The following is a 23,387-nucleotide window of genomic DNA, read 5'->3' on the forward strand; positions in this document are numbered from 1 at the left end:
TCTCATTCTTATGTTGTGTATGCTCTTACCTGTGAATGTATCATGTATCTTACATTACAAAGGAAATCCTGGTTTGCAACAAACACACACAGTGGATGTTTTGCCATTGAGTGAGGGTTTCGCTTTCTGCAAATTCCAACTCCAACATTTCTCCTGTTATCTTCTCCTCCAGCAGGACAGCAGTGGGTTGGCCTCTGAAGAAACACAGGCCCAGCAGTTGGCTCAAACTGCTTCTGCCTGGATGCCTGAAAATGCCACACCAGCCCAGCTGTGCTCAAATGTTTCTCTTGATTTTCGTAGTGATGCCCGGATCCATCATCCCAGCAGCATGGTTTCCCCATGCTCGTGACACGGCTACAACTTTAGAGCTGAATGAAGTACGTATTGCTGCTGACGCTAATGGCTGATGGCAGGCCTGTGGCTGCACGTGATGAGAGCAAGTCAGGGTCCCTGGCGTCAGCAGTGTGTTCGATGGCTGAAGCCATCGCTGGCTCAGTGGCCCTTTCCATTGGGACGTCCCAGGTGGACAGACAGGCTCTCATCTGTGCCTGGCCTTTGGTGGACGGCTCCTCGCAGACTCCCAGGCGCGAGCCCGCAAGCAGCCATCAGCAATACGGTCAGAGCGTTGTGGGCTCCCCCCCGTGCCCCTCTCCCGGTGCCGAATAAAGGGACAGCTCTGGGCTCTAGCCTCCCAGAGGGAGAGGCAGTGTGGGTATTCCCACCCGCCCTTCCCTGCAGGCCCACCCTGGCCTCCCCTACCTCCCCTTGGCCGGCGGCTGGGCCCGTGTGCCTGATGCCTGCCCTCCTCCGGTTCGGCATCCCCCCATACCCTGCTGCCCGTACAGGTTGTGTGTGTCCTTTTCTCTGTCACTGCGAACCAGGGTGTACCTGGTGATTTCAGTGGGTTGTTCCAGATGCGTGCGAGATGCAAACCCAAACCCTTGTCCTTGCCCCGGTCTGTGCCAAAGACAGACAGACAGATTGGACCAGCAAACCAACAGAATTTCTCTCATGGCCAAATGTACCCAAACACCAAGACAGCCAGGAATGCCAATTGCTCAGCGTGCTCAGGGAGTGCTTGTTCAATGGATTTCCTTCTTGCCACCAATAACTGTGAGATTAGTTCCCGCAGCATTATCATTAAAGGCATAGAGGGCTCTCACAAGTACCCGCGCAGCCTTCTGCAGCCCTTATTCGAGAGCAAGAATAGCAACTGACAAGTCTTGTGAGGTAAATATAAAGGTCAGCTGTTGCCTCCCTGGATGAGAACTGTCAGGAGGAGAGAGGTGCAGCTCTTGCTGCCTGCACACTTCTCCCAGCCTGTGTCTGCCACTTCCCTTCGCTGCTCAGAAAGAGAGAGCGAGGCCGTGAGGCCTCCAAGAGTGTTTTTTGGTGATGTCCAAGAGGGTACGAGCGCAGCTCGTCTCCGTGTTACGCGCACTGGTGGGAATACCCCTCTGGGTGAGCGGGCCTTTGGGCAGAGGGAAGGCTCTTGCTGGGGCAGAAGGTCCATGCTTGAGATTCCTGAGCAGCGTGTGCTGGCCTCTGCTCAGCTGGGGATCAGGCTTTGGGAGGAAAACCATCCCTGCAAATCCACCCGTGTGCAAGTGGCTGTGTTCTCCCCAGACACGGTGGAACCGAGAGGATATTCTCAAGGATTTTTTCTTTCCTTTGGGACCCTGAGCCCATAAAAGTGTGTCTTGTGGGCAGCCGTCTGGGATCAAGAGTCTGAACATTAAGTCGTGAATGAAAATAGTCCTCTGGCTGAGCTTGTGAACTTGGTCTTGGAAAATGCAAGATTCACTCCTGCCTCATACACAAACCCTTGAGGGACACTGGTTAAATCTCTTCATCCTCTCATGTTGCTTTTCCCCACTGAAAAATTTGGGAAATTAAGGTGCTTTCCTCTCTCTCACAGGACTGTAGGAAAACCTGTTATAAGTTATAGATGGAGCTCTGATATGACGGTGACACATACCACAGAAAATCTTTGTGACATGAGCATGTGATGCCCTTCCTGGGGTGAGGTCACTGAAAAATTGAAAGAGAAATTAAAACTGAATGAGAGAACTTTGAAGACTTCTGGGGTCGGAAGAATGGGCAGATAGCTGAGCTCCTTATAAGTTTTGTTCTTCATCCTGACCTAAGAACATACTCTTTTGTATTTAATTGATTTATTTTTATTGATTTTTATAATTCACTTTAATTAAGGTTCTCTATGATTGGTCTAGCAAATTCAGTTTGCTGAGGAACAATAAGCAAATGTATTTTGTTCTTAAAATGACTTATCACCTTCAGGCATAGTAAGATACCTTGAATATTTTTTCTTTTTCTCTATATTGCCCTAGAATCCATAATATTTATGACCATCAGATTTAGATTTCTTAGTATCAGGAGTACCAAAGGTGAAATAGAAATGTAGTGTATAATGTGCCAGTGTATGATTGCTGGGACCTCAGAGTGGGCGAGATGCACTGAGTTCACCTGAATAGTCACAGAATGTAAGATCGCATGTTACAGAGCTGGTCACAGGGACTGAGTAATGATGGTGATCACTTGAAGTGGTTATGCGAGATGACATGGAAATATTTGCTGAACGCAACACCACCAGAAATTCTTACTGCCTTCTGACAAAAGCTGGAGTGGTAATGAAATGTTGCACCGTGGTAGAAAGCTGATCTACATCTAGTGTGTGTTCTTCCATGTTTGTAGTTGGACATCTTCAGAAATACCTGGGGTAAGAGCCATGCCCTCAGTTTAACAACATCCCTTCTGTATTGCTATTTTTAGAACTGTGTGATCTCTCTGGTATGGCCAATCATTGAGGAGGGGATTCTTCTTGCCTCACATTAGCTATCTAAAAATTCAGTGACTAGGCTAAGGTAGTTCTGTGCACTCCCTTTATAGACAAGGGAACGAGGTGAGCTTCTCCAGAAGCCTGAAGGTACTATTTTGCAATGGGATGTATCATACTCTGGGCATGCTTTTGCTTTCCATTAGCTACCACGGAGTAGCTATAATTGCCTTTCAGTAGGTGCCCGAGTTCGAGATCACCAAGGCTAAAGGGCAGGTGCATCCAACCCAAGTCAGCAGACAGGAGATGGGCCTCGCTAGCGCTTTTTATTTCTAGGCAATGTTATTTTGTGATTCACTGCAAAAATTCTGTTTGCCCCTGATGTTTGCAGAATGAGTCAAAGATTAATACTTTTCTTATGAAGTGTATGCTAATCTCAAACTATATCACTAAACATAAAACTCTGATGCAGTTATACCTGATATCTGCCTTGTCTCTCTCTTTCACACCTCTGGTGAGAACCCAGAATTTCTTCTGTTGTAATCTCCTGCAGGAGTAGCAGCTGAGATTTCACTCAGAAACCAGTGACTCCAGAGAAAGGACTTCTGTGTTCCTAGGCAGTCAGTTCTGCATCTGAAGTGCTGAGGGAAATACTTTTTGGTTTGTGTATCTGTGGTATTTTATATTCCTCGTTATCAAGGCATCCAAATGTCTCACAGTGGTCCCCGCGTTTAAATTGTTGCAAGCCCTCTCACGCATCGCTCAGGATCTCTGGGGAAAGTAGGGTAATATGACCATGTTGGATTAGAAACAAGCATGGGTGAGACACTGCAGACCCAGCTCAGAGCCAGGGTTCAGGAAAGGGGAGAAGAACCTGGCAGGTTGTACAGCTCTTGTGAAAATTACAGGAGCTCTCCTAGCCCACTCCTATGCTGTATTTGCTATCCCTGGATTTCTTCAAGGGACAAAACTGTCTGCCTAAAGGGACCTAAATAATATTGTAAATGATGAAAAAAATAATGTGAGCCAATTCTCACTAGCAGCAATCTTTTGGAGAGATGCAGCTCTATGTCTTATTCAGATCTCACCCACGACACTAAAAAAATGTATTTGGATCAAAATGCTTCCTTCTTTATGTTTATGGTCACATTATTTTTAAGAGGTTTCGTGTCTTTAAAAGGTATATTAAACCTAAAAATGGAGGCACTGTGATAAAACCCTCCCCAGAGTATATCTGGAGGGTTTGAGTTTAGTAAGTACCTCTTGCATTTTCCATCCACTGATTGAACTTAGCTCCTGTTTCTTTGAACCTCTTGTTGTTCTCACTGAAAGCTGTGCTGACATGCTTTAAAAGCATACAAATAGCTTCTGCTGCAACTATCTACACAATATATTCCATTCTGTTTTCATTGTAATACACATTTCAGTTTGTGAATGCCTGAATTAACAGACGTAATGCAGAGATAAATCTCTGGTATTACTACTTGTTTTTCCATTTGTTTCTTTATGATGCACAAGATCTGATTCTTTGGCACTTCACCAACAGCGTCTGAGGCTGGAGGTAGGTATAACAAAAATTAAAGTGTATAGCATCCCTAAGGAGATGCTCAGAATTGGGCTGTGGCCAACCTCATGTATTAAGTTGTTTGAACTTTGTTATTTTATTAAGGAAATGGATTTCAGATTGATCACTGATTTAGCATCGATAGCATACGACCACCTTCCGTGGTCTGTTGCTACTCCTCACTATGATGGGAGACATGCAAGGGCATGACCCCACGCATTTACTGTCTAGGCAGGATAAAACCAGTAGGTTTTCTGTAAAGTTTCCAATTTAAAGGGAAGGACGTGATTGGTGTTCAACCGAGGCAGTGGGGAAGCAGGACTGAGATGCAGTGGCAAAGCTGATGGGATGCAAACATCGAAGAGCGCACATTATGCGGGGAATGGGCGTTGGGCAGAAGTTACTTCTGTAAGCAGCGCTTCCTCCTGGAAGAGGGGATTGGAGGGTAAGCAACCCAGCTGGAGACCTTGGTGGGATATGGTCGGGAGCCTTCAGACATAATGGAGACGGGAGAGCACTTCAAAGGGAGCTCAACGTGGGATTAGGGCACCCTGGAGGGAGGGCCTTAGCTGAGGAGGGCGAACAGGGAAACACAGGGCCATGGGGTTGAAGAGGTGGGGAAGATGGGCTGGTGGAGTCGAGGAGGGGAAAAAAAAAAAGGAAAAGAAAAAAGAGCAGCTGCTGCCTCCGCGCAAGAAGGGGGAAGACGATGGAGAGAAGCAAGGGCCAGAACGAGGGAGTGGGAGCTGGCAGCGCGGAGGCAGGGCCGGGACGAGCAGGCGGCGGTGCCGGAGGAGGCAGGGGAGGAGGAGCGGGCGGAGCGGTGCCGGGGCTGCCGTCCCTGCCCCGGCAGATGCTCCCGGGGCGGCCCCGGCGGCGGCACCCCGGCCCTCCCCGCCGCCCCCGCCCCCGGGGGGCAGGCTCGCCGAGGGCTTTCCATCCCCTCTCCCGGCGGCGGGGCCCGGGCAGCCCGTGCGACGTGACGGTGTCAGCGGTGCCGCGGGTCCCTCCCGGCACAGGCACCGGCACCGGCACCGGCACCGGGACCTGCCCTGCCCCGCGGGGTCGGCTGCGCTGCTGCCCGGTTTGCAGGGGGGAGCGTTGCCCCGGCCCGGGCTGGCCGCGGGCGCGGAGCAGCAAAGGCGGGCTCCGCGCAAACCCCGCGCACCGTGGAGCCTCCCGCGCCGGCCGGCCGCAGCCGCCCCCTGCGGGCGGGCTCGGAGGGGGCGGGGGGGCCGGGGAGCGCCGGGGAACACCGGGGATGGGGGAAGGACACCGGCCGGGATAGCAGCCCTGGCCCCGGGCGGGTCGGGTCCCTCCCCGCGGGCCGGCCCGCGAGTGGAAAGTTTCCCCGGAGTGACCTCTCATAGTACGCGCCCGCTAGGAAATCTCATTCAAGTATTTTTGTCAATGGGGTGGGTGGGGGGGGCACCCTGCTCCCCGGCCCCCGGCCCGGCTGACGTCACTGCAGAGGCGATAAATATCTGTTGATATAATTGGACGTGAGATTTGGGGTTGCGATAGCGAAACTCGGCCCATCGCCGCTCCGACGGGCCCCCATGATTTATTCAGCAGTGGATCGGGGCACGCAATCGGGCTGTCAGGAGAGCGTCAGCTTATTAGGCAAGTTCTGCGTGATTCCAGGAGAGGGTCTAAGCTATAAAAATCCCGCGCCCCGGCTCTGATTAGGACCAAATCTGATCCCAAGTTCGCCAGGAGCCGGCTCCGAGGGAGAGCGAGAGGAAGGGACGCCGGGCACCGCCGAGCCCCGCCGCCTGCCCTGCCCTGCCCTGCCGCCGCCGCCGCCGCCGCCCCAGGTAGGTGCGGGGCCGCGCCCGGGCGCGGAGCGGGCTGCGCTGCGCTGCGCTGCGCGTCCCGCGGGAGGCGGGGAGCTCCCCCGGCCGGGCAGGGAGCGTGGAGGCGCGGGGGAGCCGGGCGCCCGCACCCCGCGGCTCTCGGGGACAGCCGCCCCGCCGCAGGCACCCCACGCACCCTCCCACCCCCCGGGTGGGTGAAGGGGCGCGGGTCCGCGCACACGCGTGGAGCCTCTCCGCGGGGGCTCAGCCCAGCCCCGTCCGCGGCAGCCGCTGCCGGAGCAGCCCGGAGCCGCCCCGCGGGGCTGTTCGGCGCGGGGCGGCCGCCTCGACGGCGGGGGCGGTCGGGCCGGGGCTGAGCGCGGCTGGGCCGCCGTGTGCGGGGCGCGGAGGGGCGCGGAGGGGCGCGTTTCAGCACCGGGACAGCGGCGGCGGCGGCGGGGGACGCCCCCTCCCCCGCCCCCGCTGCCCTCCCCGCCGGCGCGGCTCGGCTGCGTAACCCCGTCCCCCGTCCCCCGTCTGCCCCCGCAGGTTTGGGCCCCGACCATGAAGATCCCGCTGCTGGTCTCCACGGGAATCCTGCTGGTCGCCCTCCTGCCCTGCCAGGAGTGCAGAGCTCTCAGCAAGAGCCCGGTAGCCGCCCACGGGGCTCTGCACCAGCCAGATTTCTTCCAGCAGCAGCAGCAGCAGCAAACTCTGCCCGTCCTGCTCCGCATGGGAGAAGAGTATTTCCTGCGCCTGGGCAACCTCAACAAGAGACCCGTCGGCTCTTTCTCCGCCTCTCCCAGCAGCACCAGCCACCTACAGCCCGAAGCCTCCGCCAGCAACTTTTTCCGGGCGGCGGTGCAACAGCTGCAGCAGCTGCCGGAGAGCTCGCTGGGGAGCCCCGAGGAGGGCGAAGCCGAGGGGGAGGCCGTGGAGAGGGAGAAGCGATCCGAGGAGCCCCCTATTTCTCTGGATCTGACTTTCCACCTCCTGCGAGAAGTCTTGGAGATGGCCCGAGCCGAGCAGTTAGCGCAGCAAGCTCACAGCAACAGGAAACTGATGGAGATAATCGGGAAATGAAACGGCCCCTCCCCGCCTTGCCAAAGAGATTCCGCAGTTAGCACAAGAATAATTACACCGTCCGAAGTACCATAGTGCTGCTCTGATGTCATCTCTTTATTTTTATATAGCTTTAAACCTAGAAGGGTGTACTCCGAACAGCCTCTGTCCCTTGACTAGCATGCACAACCGTGTACCAAGTGCAGAAACACGAGTGTCGTTCGTAACCTCCCCTACCTTTATTTATTTCTCCATTTCCCAGTTATTCTAGTGCCATCGCTACGTAGGGATGTGTGAGCATTGGAAGAAATGGTGCCAAGAAGACAGATAACTTTTCTGCTGGGGGCAGGGAGGTGGGAGGGGGAATCTCTGTAAGCTACTTTAAATCCACTTTTTTTCCTGTAAACATTTTCACAATAAAACATCTTTTCAGCGCTCGGTCGATTTTGTTGTGTAAGAGAATGTTTAATATTTATATTTTTAATAAAAGCTGCAAAGTAAAGATGGCTTGATAGACTTTCTTGCCTAGACGCCTGAGGGCTGCTCCGCCTCCCTCAGCGCTTACCGGGGGGGGGGGGGCACCCACGGCCGCGGACCCCCAGAGCCGCAGGGACCCCTAAGTCACCCCCGGGGATGTTTTTCCCCTCCCCGCCCCGGGGAGCCCCCGTCCTTGCGGGATCTCCCAGAGGCGCGCCCCGACGTGCCGCCGGCCACGGCCAGGGGCTGCCTCCCTCCGCCGCTCTCGGCACAGGCTGCTCCGGGGGACGGAAGGAGAGAACGGGGGGGGGGGGGGGGGTGAGTGTGTCAGGGTGGGTGGACCCCAGCCCTGCAGACTCCCACCTCAGCAGCAGCAGCACCCCGAGGGGGTCCCCGGCTCCTGCCGCTGCGGCCGGGGCCGCGCAGCCTCCTTCTGCCAGAGCGCAGCGGTGGGAAAGGGGTGAGGCGCTCCGGCATCTCTTTTGTGTTTTCCTTCTAGCTCTGCTCGTCCTCCCCGCACCCCAAAAGGGCAGGTTCCTCCCCGCTTCGGCTACCCCGCCGTCCCGGCTGCGGTGCCCAAGCCGGGTCCCTCCCAGGGGCGCTGGGGAGGTGGCGTGCGTGCAGATAAACTTCCGGGAGGAACTGGGGGAAATCCTTCAGGGCGACCGGGAGAAAATCGGAAATCCCTCGTCCCGAACCAAATCCCAGGGAAGCTGCTCCCGCAGCCGGAGGCGATGTGGTGGCGGTGGTGGTGCGGAGCGATGCTCGCTCTGGGCTGTGCGAATCTCAAAGCTCTGCCCGGAGCTCGGCCGATGAAGCCCTCCAAAACTTCTGCCGCAGGAGCGTTTTCCAGGGGAAACAGAGACAAGTGAGGATTGATGTGACTCAGCCCTGTAGCGAGGGGTGGCCGGGACTGGGGCTGACCCCTCACGGTCTGCACTGCCAGCTCACCAGTCCTGCTGGGGCGCAGGGCAGCCCTATGGCCCGACACAATCCCCTGCCAAAGCAGTGTGTTTAGGGCCTGGCTCGGGGCTCCTGGAAAGATCCGCACTTAACCCTACTGCAGAGCTTGGCACCTGGTCCCTGATGGCACCGAGCACTCCCGGCAACCTGCCAATCTCTCTTAAACACTGCTGAGTGCTGACACCCTGTCCCCAGTGGCAAAACTTGCAGAGCGTCACCTTCAGTATAACTTGTAGAGCTTCTTTTAAGACACAGATCTGATTTCATTAGACGGCTCAACATCTGACATGCACACGGATCAGGATGTTCTGCATTTGCCTTTTCTACAGCGCACCATGGGGCCTTCAGATTAAACCCTCACCGCATTCTGGTTTCATGCAAGAACATGCCCCTTTTCTTACACGCACGGATGACTGAGAAGACGTAGACACAGATTCCGGCTGGACAGACGTGGGCAGCATTCTAGTGTCTGCCCCACACACTCAGTTCTGTGTCCTGCACACATGCACGGAGGCTTGGCCAGTGCTTTCGGCGTGTGCACCTTCCTCATCCCTGCCGCTGGGCACCTTCCCTACAAATAACCTGTTTATGTGAGCGTCATCTGTTGTGGCTTAGCAGGAAGGGCAAGTGCAAAAGAAGAAATGGCAGTTTCCCTCTGCCCTCCCGTGTTCAGCCTCTGCAGCTGGGGAGGCACTGGTACTGGGGGGGGGCTACAAGTGACTGCAGGGAGGTGCTTAGACACAATCCTGACTTGGGGGTGCCAAGGGTGCAATAGTGTCACTGAAGTCACCAGCACTGACGAGCAGGGACGCAGCAGGGTACTGAGGAGAAACGATGTTTTGGCAAAGGATGCTACTAGTGAATATCATACCAGCATTTTAGCTAACAACATTGGTGAAGCCTTTACACCTACACGGGGACGTGCCAAAAAGTGAGTAACAAAACACGAGCAGTGCTCAGCCTACAGCTGTAGTGATGCTATTTTCCCCTTGGAAACAAGAAATTACTGGAAAACACTCTGACTATAATACAGTATAGTAATTTGTCCCCATGCTCCCATCCCTCTCAGGACTGTCATTTCAAGGGCTGGGTACGATGTGGAGGTCAACTGAGTTCCTGGGAACGAAACCTGCTCGGATGTCCCTTTCCAGGCCAGTTTCGTTGTTGACTGCAGCCAGGCTGCCTGCACTTGCGGTCCCTCCGAGGAGAAGCACACCAGAAGCCAGCTGGAGTGAGTCATCATTCATTCAGTGAGTTCAACCAGGAGAAGGAGAAGATATGACGAGCCGGCTCGTCACCCCTCTCATTGCTCACGGGAGTTTCCTCCACTCGTCCTTGAGGGGATGGTTCAGAACCAGTCTGTAAAGGAAGGAAAGGTTGACAAATGGAAGAGGGAAAGATGAATTGCATTAAAATCCTTAAGATTTCACAACACACAGAAAAACAGAATGAAGGGGGAAAGAGGGGAAAAGGCAGGGAGCATGAAAATTTGGGGAGGCCAGCCAGACTTCTAACGCCAGAGAAGTCGGAGGGACTTTTGCCACAGACAACGGCAGAGGAAGGATTACACCGGGTGAGCGTGTCGCACCTGTGCAAAAGGCTTAGTCCTGATTTGGACCTCTGGAATATTATTGCACTGAAGGTGATAACTGCCTGTTTAGAAGGGATCCTGAGCCAGCTTGGCTTGTGTAGCTGGGCCTCCAGATTGATGTGGACCGAAGCCAAAAGTTATTGTCAGTGCATTGTCACTCAAAATGATACTTGTTCTGCTGTCATGAAATCTGCCTTGGATGTGTTTTGGGTTTTTTTTGGTTAAAGTCTTTTAATATTTATTTCGCTTCAATTTCACTCAGCCCAAGAACAGGAAATAAATAATACAAAGATATAAGCTTCTGCTTATATCCCAGGCCCAATTCTGCTTTTGTTTGCACAGGTATCCTACGCTTACAGTAAAAAAAGGAATCTGGACATGATATGCTGTAGCTGCTAATCACAGGAGTTATTACTATTTTTAAAATTAGCTGAATATTTAACAGACCAGTACAATATGCAGAAATATTTCACTAGTTCCAGTGTTTTCAGATCCCTTTGGCAGAGAATGAAGACTGGCTTTGTGATAGTATCAGAAATCCTATTAAAGATAAAATGTATAAAAACGGGTGATTTGGTAGCTAAGGGATGCCTTGTGTCTTCATCATTAAAACCAAAATTTAACTTGCAATATACAGGAATTTTTTCCCTCTATATTCCTAGATATGCATATACATTATTATACATTCTTAAAATTAAAATAGCCATACTGCCAGCCTTCTCTGTGCAGGGTTTCACCTTACTTTGGGAACTTCAGCATGATGTCAGGAAAACTATTTGACGTCACGATACTACTCGATAGAATTTTAACATGACTCAATCATTTATAATATTGTCCTAAAATGGAAAGTTACCAAAGCAGTGATGCTAACAGACATATCCAGGAAGAAACAATGAAGCAGGGATGCTCGTGAGGAACTGAAGCATGGGATGGATTATTTTCCTAAGCATTTTTGTAAGTGCTTAATGTTAAAGTGGACCATAGGAATTAGTAAGAACCAGTGGTATGTTAAGTATATTTTAGCTACTGGGCTTCCTTCCAGTTACTACCTATTTAAGTGTCAGGACACCAACAAACAAGACAGCATGGAGGTATGAAAAAAAGTAGCTCCCTATTTCTTGATTTATACCTAATTAGAATTCATAGCTCCTTTTTTTTAGACTCAGATCCTCAGTTGCTCTAGACTGGAATAGCCCCACTTGTTCCAATGAAATACTATCTAAGAATCTGCTTTAAGATTTGAGATGTGGACTAATCTTTGACTTATATTCATATTTTCAAAGCATGGCATTCACTGCTACTTGCTGCAAAATACAGGGCTCAGAAAGGATTTTTATGGACAAGGATCTTGCAGAAGAATATAGCTTTTGCTTGCTAAGTTTATCACATACTTTAATGAGAGCACAAGCCTGGTGAAAAATCTGGGAGAAACAGCTGCCCACTTGAATACAAAAGTCCATTTTCAGGAATGCTGGTGAGAAGGATCGTCTCCCAAGCATATGCAAAAGTATCGTAAAGAATTGGGCCCACGGGGCCAGATCTTCAGCTGAAAAGGCAGGTACCTAATTGAGTCCCGATTATAGAAGATCTGCCTCTCAGCCCTGGAAAGTGCTGAATGCAAACCTTTCAACGGGATTACAAAAGTCAGGTATCAGCAGTAAATACATGGCTAGACTTTCTGAGTCGTAAGGGATTCTGTGCTCTCTTGATCTTGGTAGATGCAGGAGCGTAGGTGGTTTATTAGTCCTCTGTGATGTTGAAAATTTTGCCTTTTATTTTTGGAAGGACAGCTGGTGTGCCTGGACTAGCTAAGAGTCATTTTGAAATTGGTTGTGCAATTTTGTGCACCGAGCCCTCAGTAGTGTGTGTAAGCAGGCATGGGACAGCCCTTCTCACTTCTCACCCTGCAAAGGAATAGGAGCGGCAAGAGGTTTAAAAAATAATTTCCTGAGTTTTTATTCTTTTTTACTTAAAACACACTGGTACCTTGTCATTTCTCTTCCTGTGCAAGATGGGCTTCCTTTAGCACCTCCACTTGCTATTCCAGCCAGCCACTATCCAGAAATATACATTAAACTAAGGTTAACTTTGAAGCAAAGAACTATCTATGGGCTTGAAGTTAAGCAGCTTGTTTCATAGGATTTGGACCTAACATGGTGGAAGAAAAAAACCCACAATGTAATGACTTAGACTGGCAAGGTGACTGCATTACCTTGTTAACCAGCACTGCTGGTACTGCATTTCAAACAAAACAATCTTTGTCTGCATCACTGCCAAAACTGTATTTCATAATGTGTTAACTCCTTCATATTCTGCTGTGATGACATCTTCCTGTGTCAGCAAAACAACGTCGGAGCTCCAACATATTCCCACTGGGTTTGGCTGGATGAAGCATTTACTCCCTGCACCTCGCTGGGCTCAGCAGGCTGCCAGTCTGCAATACCTCAATGTGCCTTTCCAAGAGCAATCATTTGCCATCACACCCAGCTGGGAGTGAAGCAAGCACAAAACGGACAATAGAGCCATTCCTCGGTTTTTAGACTTGTGTTTTCACACCTGTGACACTTTAGTATTTGTGCTCTAAGTCATACAATGACTGAGGTATGCTATCCTCATGGGAGGCAAGAGACCATCAAAAGGTGCCAGGAGCAACTCTGTCCACATTATTAAGTCCACTCCCCGCTTCCAATGGCAGGCCACACAACTCAGAGTTATACAGTGTGCTGGGATTGTCTGAGACAAAGATTTCAGCTGTAGACTTTTACAGAAAACAACTTTTTTTGAACCAGGAAGTGATTCTGAAAGGTAGAAAGCAGAAGCAGGTCTCCTCAGTGTCAATGGGATTTGAGCATCCGACCCCTCTGTAGGTCCTTCCAATCTCATCCCGAATCACCTTGCTCTCCCTGTTACCACAGACCTACTCTGCTGCCAGAGAAAAGCTTTCTGCTGAGCACGTCACAGCCCTTGCCACATGCCCTTCAGACGGTTCAGATTCAACGCTTCATTGTGTCCGTCCATTGCTATTAGGTAACTGTTGTCAAGCTTCTACCTGAGCTTTATCTTAGTCTTGGAGATCTCATGGGTAGGGCTTGTTTTTCACATTACCTAGAATAACAAGTCCCAACCCTTGATTTGGGTCCCTAACAGTAATAAGGAATAACTAAAGTGTTTACCTCAGATTACATTAATCACATTAGGCCAATGCTGAGAGAGTGCTGAATACTTACACTTTGATTTATATTTTCCCCTGTGGTGTCGAGTGACATCAGATGATGCTTTCAATAAGCACGAGGAATTTTCACCAGGCCAGCTCATGAAGCGGGGAGGGAAGCACACCCTGCATGACTGATGGTTGGATTTGTTTTTCCCATAAGCAAAGTCCAGGCTGGAGTTTACATGCCAATTCTTTGGAGGTGCTGAGCAACCACAACTCCCACTGAGCAGCCATTCAGCACTCCTCAGCATATGGCACACTAGAATTTGCATGAATAAACAGTATAAGGATCTCAGATTTTAACCTGATGAGTTGTATCAAAGTTGCAGGTATTCAGCATCTTTTAGCATTTGCTTCCTTAAGCAGAGCACTACCTAAATCTGTGTAAGGTTCTTGTAAAGGGTGTGGAGGGGAGGAAAAGAGTGAGTGGGATGGCTTTGTCATAAAGTTTTCATTTATTAGGGCCTAGCAGTTATCCTGTGTATGCTGGGGAAAAATAGGCAGTCTAGGCCTTCTAGATACTTGAAACACAGTGAAGTCTACACGTTGTTTTCTGCTTTACCAACATTAATCTCCATAGCCTTTAGGTACAAAAACTGGGATCCATATTACCAAACTTGAGTCATCCAGGAACAAGATATCCACTCAAGCAAACCATATTAATTCCCTCTAATGGGAGTGATGAGAGAAAGGCACAACCAGAGGGTGATTTGTCCCATCCTAAAAGAAGTGTCTACAGGGTGGATTGCCCTCTGGAGATACCTGTTTCTTTCTACTGATTCTAGAGACACTCTTGGTGACCAGGTTAGACTAGATCTGGCTATTAAGTAATTACACAAGAAAGATTCCAGTCATATACTTCAGGATATCAGAAAACTGCTTGATAGGAATCGAGAACTTTGACTGCTCTATTACTTTTACAAGATCAGTAACTCCTAAATTTAGGAAGCGGGGAGGAAAGGTGAAGGGTCTTCATAGTCTTCTTTACTTTGGTTTTTGTTTTCGCAATTTTTTGCTTATTTTCGGTGACTTCTGATAAGGTAGGATCTGGAGAAACCATTGTTATGATGTCCCTCTCAGAGGTTGTATCACACCAGCATGTAAGGAGATGTGAGAAATAAAAGAAGTGAGGGCTGAAATGGTTGTTTCCTCCAGGGCTGTAGATCACCTGGCAGTATATTTTATCTGGATTGAGCATAACTAAACAATCACAATTTTCTGTAATTAATCAGAAAACAAAAATGATTGCTAGTTTTATGCTGGCTACAGGAGAATAGATTATGCCTTTGTTGGCAAAGCAAAAATGGCCGCCTCACATTTTTTAAACAAATACGCTTCTACCTAGTGAATTTGTAGTAGCTGAACGCTTTGTGTCACCTGAGTGTGTTATTTCTGACCTGTTGCTGAATTCTCCAAAACTATATTTACCATCTTGTGGAGTCGTGGTATCAGTTTTGACTGAATTAATGAGAAAGGTCTAGATTTACAGTGAAGTGAGAAAAGAATGCATATGACTTATTAGAAGTCAGTATGCCCTAGGATAGGGGGTTATTTCTTACAACTATGCAGATGGATGGGATGATTGGTTACAAATAGCCCTCTTGTGCAACTATATGAATATTTTCTGGAGCAACAATGCTAACCAAAGCAGGTCCAGCCCCTTGGCTCCCCATCCACCTCTTCCCGTTTTGCCTCCACGGTTCACTGTCCATTTGCATTGCTGCAGCTGTTTGCAGGGCTGTGCTGAGAATGAGAATGTCACTGGAATGATATCAATTTTTTGTTGTTTTCTGAGGTGAAGGAAGGTATTTTTAAACCTGGACCATTTGAATGACTTGATTCCAACACAGCCCAACAAGCAGCTGCCTCAGCACAAATGCCATGTGAGTGGTGGCACCTGGGTAGGAATAAGAAGCAGGGCCATTTGGCAAGAAACTCCTAAATCATCTTTGCTGCCAGAGGAAAAAAATGGATCTATACCCTTAGAGGCATGTGAACTACCCAATGCCTTCGCTGTCTCCTCTTGACCCAGCAGGAGAGCAAGAGTGTGAATTTGTTAGAAAATGTGGGTCTTGGAGAGACAAGCAGTGAAAAGCTTCTTGCTTCTACCGTTTCTGTAGCCCCAGAAAATGAGTGAGAAATTAAAGTTAATTCCCATATTTTAGCTGGCTTGTTTAGAAACAATCCCCAGTGTTGATAAGAACAGAAATGATTAAAAAATGCTAGCTGGTCTCAAAGCAATCACAGAATCTGTAGGCTATGTTTGTCTGCCTCAAATGTCAAGTGTTAACACTTCTGGTGCTCAACACTTCCAGGCAGCGGAAACAAAGGGAGCACAACAGGTTATTTTTAAATAGTTTAAACTTTAGTTCAAGCATTTTGTTTTCATATTTTTATGCAGTCTAGCTCCTTCAGCATAACACCTGGCAGCTGTCACATATATCACAACAATATTGTTTCAAGCTAAGATGCTGCTTATTTTGTATGGATCTTTTCTTTTTTATTAGCAGGGACCAACAGAATATTGTCCAAAATAATTGCTATGATTACCTGCCACAGAAATACATATGGTAGCAGAGAAAATAATATGCACAGACAAGCTCCATCAGTCACAGTACTAGATATGTCACTCTCTTAATAGTGGTCAGTAATGAATTTTAAAAGTCCATTGGGAGGAAATGCCTTTCTTCAATAGATTTTCATTATTTTACAATTAACATTATGCGGATAATGTCTAATGCAATGTCTCTTACATAATGACCTTAAAGAGGCCAAATATATTTCAGAGGTAAATAGCGTGGCTAGCTTATTTTGGTATAGGATCCACACATCTCCCATAGGATATGGAGGTCCAGACACTTCAAACAGTGGTGGAAACAGTTTTAGGGAACGGTGTGAGAGAGCAGCTTTCTTCTAACTGTTACTTGTCAAAAAGGAAATAAAATTCCCTTATTTATGTCACCTATCTTTTTCATGACTCAAACAAAAAAGCCAGAAATAACATACTTGTGTAATATTTCACCCATTGCTGCACCTCACTGGCATTACTTTTTGTGGAGAGTGATTAACTACAGGTTTGCATAAAACCTGGTCCTGCCACTGTCCAGGAAAATGAGGGAGACACAAGAGGAGAGTCTTACAAATTCGTGAATGTTAAGGCTGCATGACCAGAACAGTCTTTCCTGGATCTATCCATACATCATGCTTTGTTCTTCTCAGAGTGAAGTTTTTGAGGACCTCCTGATCAACCAGCCATCTATCATTTCTGCTCCCTTCCAGCCCTGCTGGAGAACTGTTTAGCAAAGGAAGGATCATCTTGAGAGGCTGTAGGAGTAAGTGGTATGCGCTGGTCACCAGTGCCAGAAACCTACTCACGGCTACCAGTTCTCCCCTCTTCCTCCTACTGCTGTTTCATCAGACAAGTAGATATTATTTCAGCTCAACAAGTTAAATGTGAAGTAAAGACCTTCCAAGAACTTCTCTGTGGCAGTAACCCATCTAATCCATGCGAGAGAAAATTCGCTATTAGCTTTCAGGGAGAAGTCGCAAACCTAGTAATGGTTTAACATCATGTCTGTCTCTGTCAGGTGGCCTTTCCTTTGAGTTAATATGGACTGTTGTAAATTAAAGCTTTTTCTTCCTCTGCAAATGGTATTTTTGTAAATCCAATGAATGAGACAGAGTGCCAGTTCAGACTGTGACTCACCCCGGAGCTCCATTCATGGGAGCAGATAAGGGAGCCAGTATAGCTGCAAGGTGTGTAGACACACACTATGCTTTGGAGGTTGGAGCACTGCTCACATGGTGAGTGACTGACTGACTTGGGCTGTTGTAAATATGCAGGTGGTGGTATATGTGAGCTGTGGACACAGCACACCTTCTCTCAGAGACAAAACCACACTGATGGAGATGCAGGAAGACAAGCTGGAACATCAGCTAGAGCAACCAGTTGCCATTCTTTAAAGCCACCACACAACGGAAAAAGAAAGTCTTGGCCACAGTTAAAACATTTTTTCCCTCATCACCTGTTGCTGCTGCCCCTTTTCCGTTGTGTGCTTGTTTTGACATGTCTTCAGTTGCCTCTATCTTCTCCTTACTACCACCACAGCAAATGAAGCTGGTAGCCAAGAAATGACTCTACTCCAACAATACATTGCTCAGTGAGCAGCACCGTGACTTCCCAGACAGATGTCTGTTGTATCACATCTCACATTGTAATCTCTGCTTGCCTATTAGCAATGCTGTCTTGCTTGCACAGTACTTGGCCAACTGATGTGCAAGATATTAAACCAAGCTTCCTTCTGCCCATCTCGCACTGTTCCCAGGTGAAGTCCAAGAAAGCTGTGACAAATGCTGCGCTTAAAGCCTTGGATTCAATCATAGTTATTGGCCAGGTTATTACAGAGTATAGAGCACAGATCACAGGCGACTGTCACCAGAGACAAACTTGGAACTGACCTGCATCTGGGCAGGCACCACTTCCATTTTAAAAAAAAAGGAATCTATTTATTTTATAAAATTAATTTATGAAATTATGCATAAATATAAAAGTGAATGTGTTTAAAAAAAATATCTGGTGCCAGATGTTGAAAAGGCTCACCAGCACTGATGGGGGAAACGACAGCTACCTTTCCTCAGTAAGGCAATTTGTAATAGAGCGAGTCATACAGCAAGTGTTTCAGTGTGAAAAAAAGCCACTTCTTCTGTGTGCAGAAGTGCTGAGCTAGGAGTGCTCTAAGAGACTGGGTCTGTATTTTGATCACCACCTTTGGTGGTTGAGATAGACTCAGGCAGGCTTTATAGGGTGCTCTCTAAATTAAAAAGAGCAATGCGAAACTCGGATTACTTATTCTCCAGGACTGTGAGATCCTCATTCTCTGCTCAGTCAAAGGCATGACACCTATGTCGGACATCTGTAGCATGGTTTGAACATTGCAGCACCTACCTATCTCCATTGGCCTGTAGCCTGGGATAACAAGTTTTCTGAATTAGTCACTGGTGTCTTACTTAATGGCCTGAAGATGTCAGGTAAAGATGTCAGGAATATATATAATCTGAAAAGGGATCTAAGACTGAATCCACACTTTTTGATATGTCCCCCTCCTTTTTTTTCCATTTCATTTTGGCTGTACGTGCAGGTCCCCCAACCTTTATCTCCATTTCAGACACCACGTAGGTGGGCACCGAATCCTGCAGGGTGTTGTGGTCCAGCCCCTCGCCTGCTCACAAGTCAGGAAAGCCTGGAAGTGACATGATACAATATCCAAACACAAGGACTCAGGCCCAGTTACTAATTACCGCCAGTGGCAGATAGGCTGGTATTTAAATATTGATCCATCTCTAATGGTTACAGGACTACAAGCACTGCTTTCCATAGATGAGCGTATGGCTACACTGGAAGCCTGAACTGTCTCAAAGCAGTAGGATGACAACTAACCAAATATTTCACAAACAGATGGCTTGTGTTGTTGTGACATAAATCTACCATAATGTGATGCAAAACAGCAACAGTTCATTCATGATTAAGAAATATTTTTTGTTTACACTCTCTTGTCTTTTCCAAATGCCTTAACAATGACCTGAATGAGCGATGCTTGGAGGAGGTCGAGTGGAGGTAGAATTCTGTATTTAAATGAGCTAGTTGCAGAAAGGCAATACCTAGGTGAGCCTGGCTTTGTATTAATTTGAACAGGAGAAATAATTTTGTCCATGCTGTCATTGTGGAGGTCCTTTTGCTAGTAATGGACTGAAAAAAATGAAATATACATAAATCAGATGGTATCTATGACTCACCGGACAAATCACAGAGCAGACTATTTGAGGTAAGACTTCAGGTAAAGTATTTGCCTCTCATATTAATTATGAGAAACTGTTGTCTGGAAGCTGGTCTTAATGCATTGCCCTCACGACTCATCACTGCTGCCTCTGAATCACCCAGATAATTCTCAGAAGCAAGGGAGAGAGGTGTTAAAAGAGGAACAATCAAGGCTTTCCAGATTTTCTCTGCATGTATTTGCTAAACTGAGGAAAAAAAAAAATCTCACCTGAAGCACAAAGTCAAGACGCAAAATGGAAATTTACAGGCAGAATTTGCCAGCAACTGAACATCAGGCTGCGTGGCCTCAGACCCAGCCGCTATAACCGAGTCCCAACTCACTAAGTCAAATTACAGAAAAGCAAAGGCAGAATTTTTTGACCATTAACTGAGTTTCTTGCATCTAGTATTTGTCCTGTATTTCAACTACAGGCTGAACACTTTTTTTTTCCAAGTGAAATTTAGGAGATGTTTAGGAAGAAGCTTCAAACAGAGTTTAATTTGGGCTTGTATACTAGCTGATTCATGGGTCTCCTACAAAACTACACGGAGGATAGATGACCCATTTTTCATTCAGTCAAACCCTGCAGATTTTTTAACAGGCAGAAATAAACCCATGCAGTTTTCTACCTAAGAAAAGATACAGTACAAGTATATCAAGACATAGACAGTAAATATCAAGTTGACTTCTGCTCTCCGCGTTCCCAGATCCTTCATTAGCACTAAACACAGATGTTGCAGAGAGCTTTCGGAGCAGCAGCTGGCTTCCTGGGAGAGAGCTGCCTGGGCTGCGCCTGCTGCTGACACTAACAAACTTCTTGTCCCTGCTCTGGGGGCAAACTGTGGGAAGGCTGTGTTGGGTGGGCCACAGGGGAGGGAGACCCTCACTTAGCATTGTTCCTCCAAGATCCAGCCTTGCAAGACTGCCTTCTCTCGAGCAAGTAATCCCGTCTTTTCAAGCAGTTGGCTTGAAGGGGAGACTTAGCTTCCTTACCTGAGCAGATTGGCAAGACTGAGTTTCCAATTTGAAGAAGAGAAAGGAAATTTTTATTTGTGTACCACTGCCATACATACATTAGTGTACCATGCTCATACAATCATTCCAGAGCAGTGCTGCTCTAAAATGTGGGACCGTACCTTTTATAGAGCGGTAGAAAAGCAGAGGTACATGGGCAATGAGCACAGCATGATCTCTCTCAGGCTTATTTTGGTTTTGAATGATCTTATTTTGTCCGTGTTGTCTGCATATTGATGTGACAACCAATTGGCTAAAACTTAGCTAAGTACTGACCTCTCTGATATGTGATTTAAAGCTGTCTCATGGAAAAATATTTGAAGGATCACCAGCTGAAATTGAAGTATTCAGCAGCAGGGCAAAGAGAACTACAGTACATGAATACAGAGAGGACTGTCCCTATGGTAATTCTGGCAGATGGCATAAGGTTGCTAGCAAGTAATAGAAAATTTTAAAACTAATGAAACAAGATTAACATAGGCCACTCCATTAGTATTTTTCCTCCCAAACAGCTCAGTCCTGATTATATTTTATATCCTTATGGAATTAAAGCACTGTACTTACTGGCAGCAAAGGGAAATTAGATCAGAATACTGTTTGTGGATGATTAACTTGCATTTCCTTTCCAACTAAGTCTATGCGCTTGAGTCCTTCGGAGCCACAGACAGCCACTTCTCTGATGGGGAGTTTGAGCAACAGAATATAGGGTTCAGTACTTCATCTTAGGTGAAATAAACTGGATAACCAGAGACCCAGGTGAATACAAGACTTTCATAAACTCTCACAAATTTATATGGTGTCACTGCATGAGAGATGTCGCCTACAAAAATCTGATTCGGGAAAAAACTGAACAAACTTTTCCTTATGCATCCATTGCCCTCTGTATTTTAACCAGACTGAAATAATTTGAGCAGATATAAGGTATTTTGGGATCTGCCTTCTTCCAGTGACAACACAAGTAAGTTTGTTATAAAATACCTGTGGCTGCTGATTTTTGGGATTCCTCTATTAAAAAACAAGGGGTAGAGTGGTTCCGCATGTGAAGACATTTTTAAGGACTACACATTCCTGGAAAGTGGTTTTACTGTTCTTGACGTGCATGGCTTTCTCTAGCTATCAGGGGTCCACACAAGGGAATTGAAGGGCAGAACTTAGGGCCAGCTTTTCACGTTTGGTTGCTTAAAACTGGGCAGCAAGAGGGGCTTACAAACCTGGCTTGTTACCTGTGAGTATTGAGCATTTGCACTGTTAGAAGTGATAGATGTTCAGCACACCTGCAAACTAATCTTACTACTAAAGATGACTCAATGCACACTTAGAAGTCAGATTTCCAAGAGCCTGAAGGACCATATGCCCCTTCAGGTGTGCCAGTCCAACAGTTAGATGCCATGAGCATTTACAAAACACACACATCATTCTTCATATGCCTAAAGCTCCACACCTATATGCCATTGGTAGCATCCTTCAGGTGTAAAGACCCCAAAACCACATGCCTGAGTCCTGGAATGCCAAACAGGTGAATGAGTTTCTGAAGTCTAATGCACAAAATACATATTCTTCTTCCTAGCTTATTTTTGGCCTGTCTTCTGAGACCGAACACAAGAAGACAACTTAAGACTCGGTGAAGGCTTGCTTCACCTCCTTATGTAACCCATCACACAGACTGTCTCTAAGCTCTCTAAGTTTTTGGTTTGGACTCTAAGGTCTGTTTCTCCCATGCACTGGAAAGGGCTGCTTGTTAATGTCTATGCCACCCTCCACTAATACATTACTCCACATGGTGGCAAGGCAGCTCATTGATGCTATTCCCGCTCCCTGTGTTTTAATCATTCGCTGCAAGTTGTCATCCACAGAGGCTCAGATTCACTCCAAAAGACCCTCCCAACTTTAGACACCGAGCAGAGGCATCTGGGTTAAGAGTGATGTCACCTTACACTCAGCAGGCAGATGTGAAGAGGTGCCAAGAGTGAATGAGCAGCAGCTGGTGAACTGTCTCTCTTACTGGAGATGCCTCCCATCCTCCGTCAGACACAGAAGCAGCCTGTGGTGACTATACTTCTGACTTAGACACTCCCTGAAGTGGGATGCATCTCTCTAGTGTGGAGTTTCCTATTTTGTTCATGCTGAATCATCTCCTGCCGTCCCTTCTTAGACCAAGCAATCTGTACATCTGCGGGCTGCACCTCCTGTTGCCGTATCCCTGCTGATACACCCTCCTGCACTCCGGAGGAAACTTCTTGATGCATCGATACAATTCCTTAGAGTGAAGCGGCCCTTAAATAAAGTAAATTTGGGGGATTAATAGGTGGAACTGACCTCTTTTTGCTGCTGAAAACCAAGGAAATCCCTATCAGTGCATTCTATCAAAATAGCCTGAAAATAAATTATATGCTGCTTTTATGATGACAGTTATGCAGATTTATATTATTATTATAAATTATCATTACAGTTATTTCAAGTAATTTTGTTATTTGGCTTTCAGGGGCTTACCACACAAAAAGAAACAAGGGCAGTGACCTCATATCTCACATGAAAGATAAAGACACATAAACTGTCTAAACAGCCACCTCACTACACATGGAGAAGAAAATAGTTTTTATGCAAATAGAGTCTGAGACCAAAATGCCTTTCTCCCTCACCTCCTTTCTGTTTCATGATTAAATAAATCATAAAGCTGTCACTAGAGACCACATAGAAGGAGGTCTCAAATGGTAGAAATGAGAGCTTTCTGCATTTGTCTATTTTTAATTTCAAAAGGTATTTGGAATTAAAAAAGGAAGAGAGAGAAAAAAGAGCATAATGCTATTCGCATGCCTGATTTCCCAGGAGTACAAACAAGCTCTATGTCCTTTTGTAATAATACAACAAATTTTCAAAACCGAACACAAATAAATGAAAATTAAACTATTATCCATAAATTTAATTGAGATTCACATTGTCCGATGCTCTTCAAATTCAAATTACCACCAGATAGTGCATCTTTTTGCATAACTTAGACAGCTAAAGCACAGGTGATAGCTTCCCCCCTCTCCCCTTTTTTATGGACATATATACTTTAGTCATAGTGCTGGAATTTTTGCACATAAAAGCTGAATA

At 47.2% G+C, this 23,387-nt stretch overlaps 2 protein-coding genes across 4 annotated transcripts in view; one reads left to right on the forward strand and one right to left on the reverse strand.

The window, feature by feature from the left end:
- Positions 1-5,866: 5,866 nt before the first annotated feature.
- Positions 5,867-7,718, forward strand: CRH (corticotropin releasing hormone). Its single transcript, XM_030012425.1, has 2 exons — positions 5,867-6,175; positions 6,704-7,718. The coding sequence occupies exon 2, from the start codon at positions 6,719-6,721 to the stop codon at positions 7,235-7,237; it is 519 nt and encodes a 172-aa protein (XP_029868285.1). The 5' UTR covers positions 5,867-6,175; positions 6,704-6,718; the 3' UTR covers positions 7,238-7,718.
- A 1,900-nt stretch (positions 7,719-9,618) lies between these two features.
- The window catches only part of TRIM55 (tripartite motif containing 55), a 38,180-nt gene continuing 24,411 nt past the window's right edge, over positions 9,619-23,387 (reverse strand). The window contains exons 11-12 of one of the 3 annotated variants that reach the window (XR_003923102.1): positions 22,226-22,565; positions 9,932-10,015 (exon numbers count right to left, since the gene is read on the reverse strand). Coding sequence is in view for 2 of the 3 variants with exons in the window: in XM_030012422.2 (XP_029868282.1) it covers positions 9,896-10,015 (120 nt within the window). In the remaining variant the exon portion in view is untranslated. Of the gene's footprint in view, positions 10,016-22,225; positions 22,566-23,387 lie in introns of all 3 variants that reach the window. The other 2 variants (XM_030012422.2, XM_030012424.2) reach the window with 2 other exon arrangements.

This window comes from Aquila chrysaetos, chromosome 4, assembly GCF_900496995.4.
Source record: "Aquila chrysaetos chrysaetos chromosome 4, bAquChr1.4, whole genome shotgun sequence".
NCBI classification, from domain to species: domain Eukaryota; kingdom Metazoa; phylum Chordata; class Aves; order Accipitriformes; family Accipitridae; genus Aquila; species Aquila chrysaetos.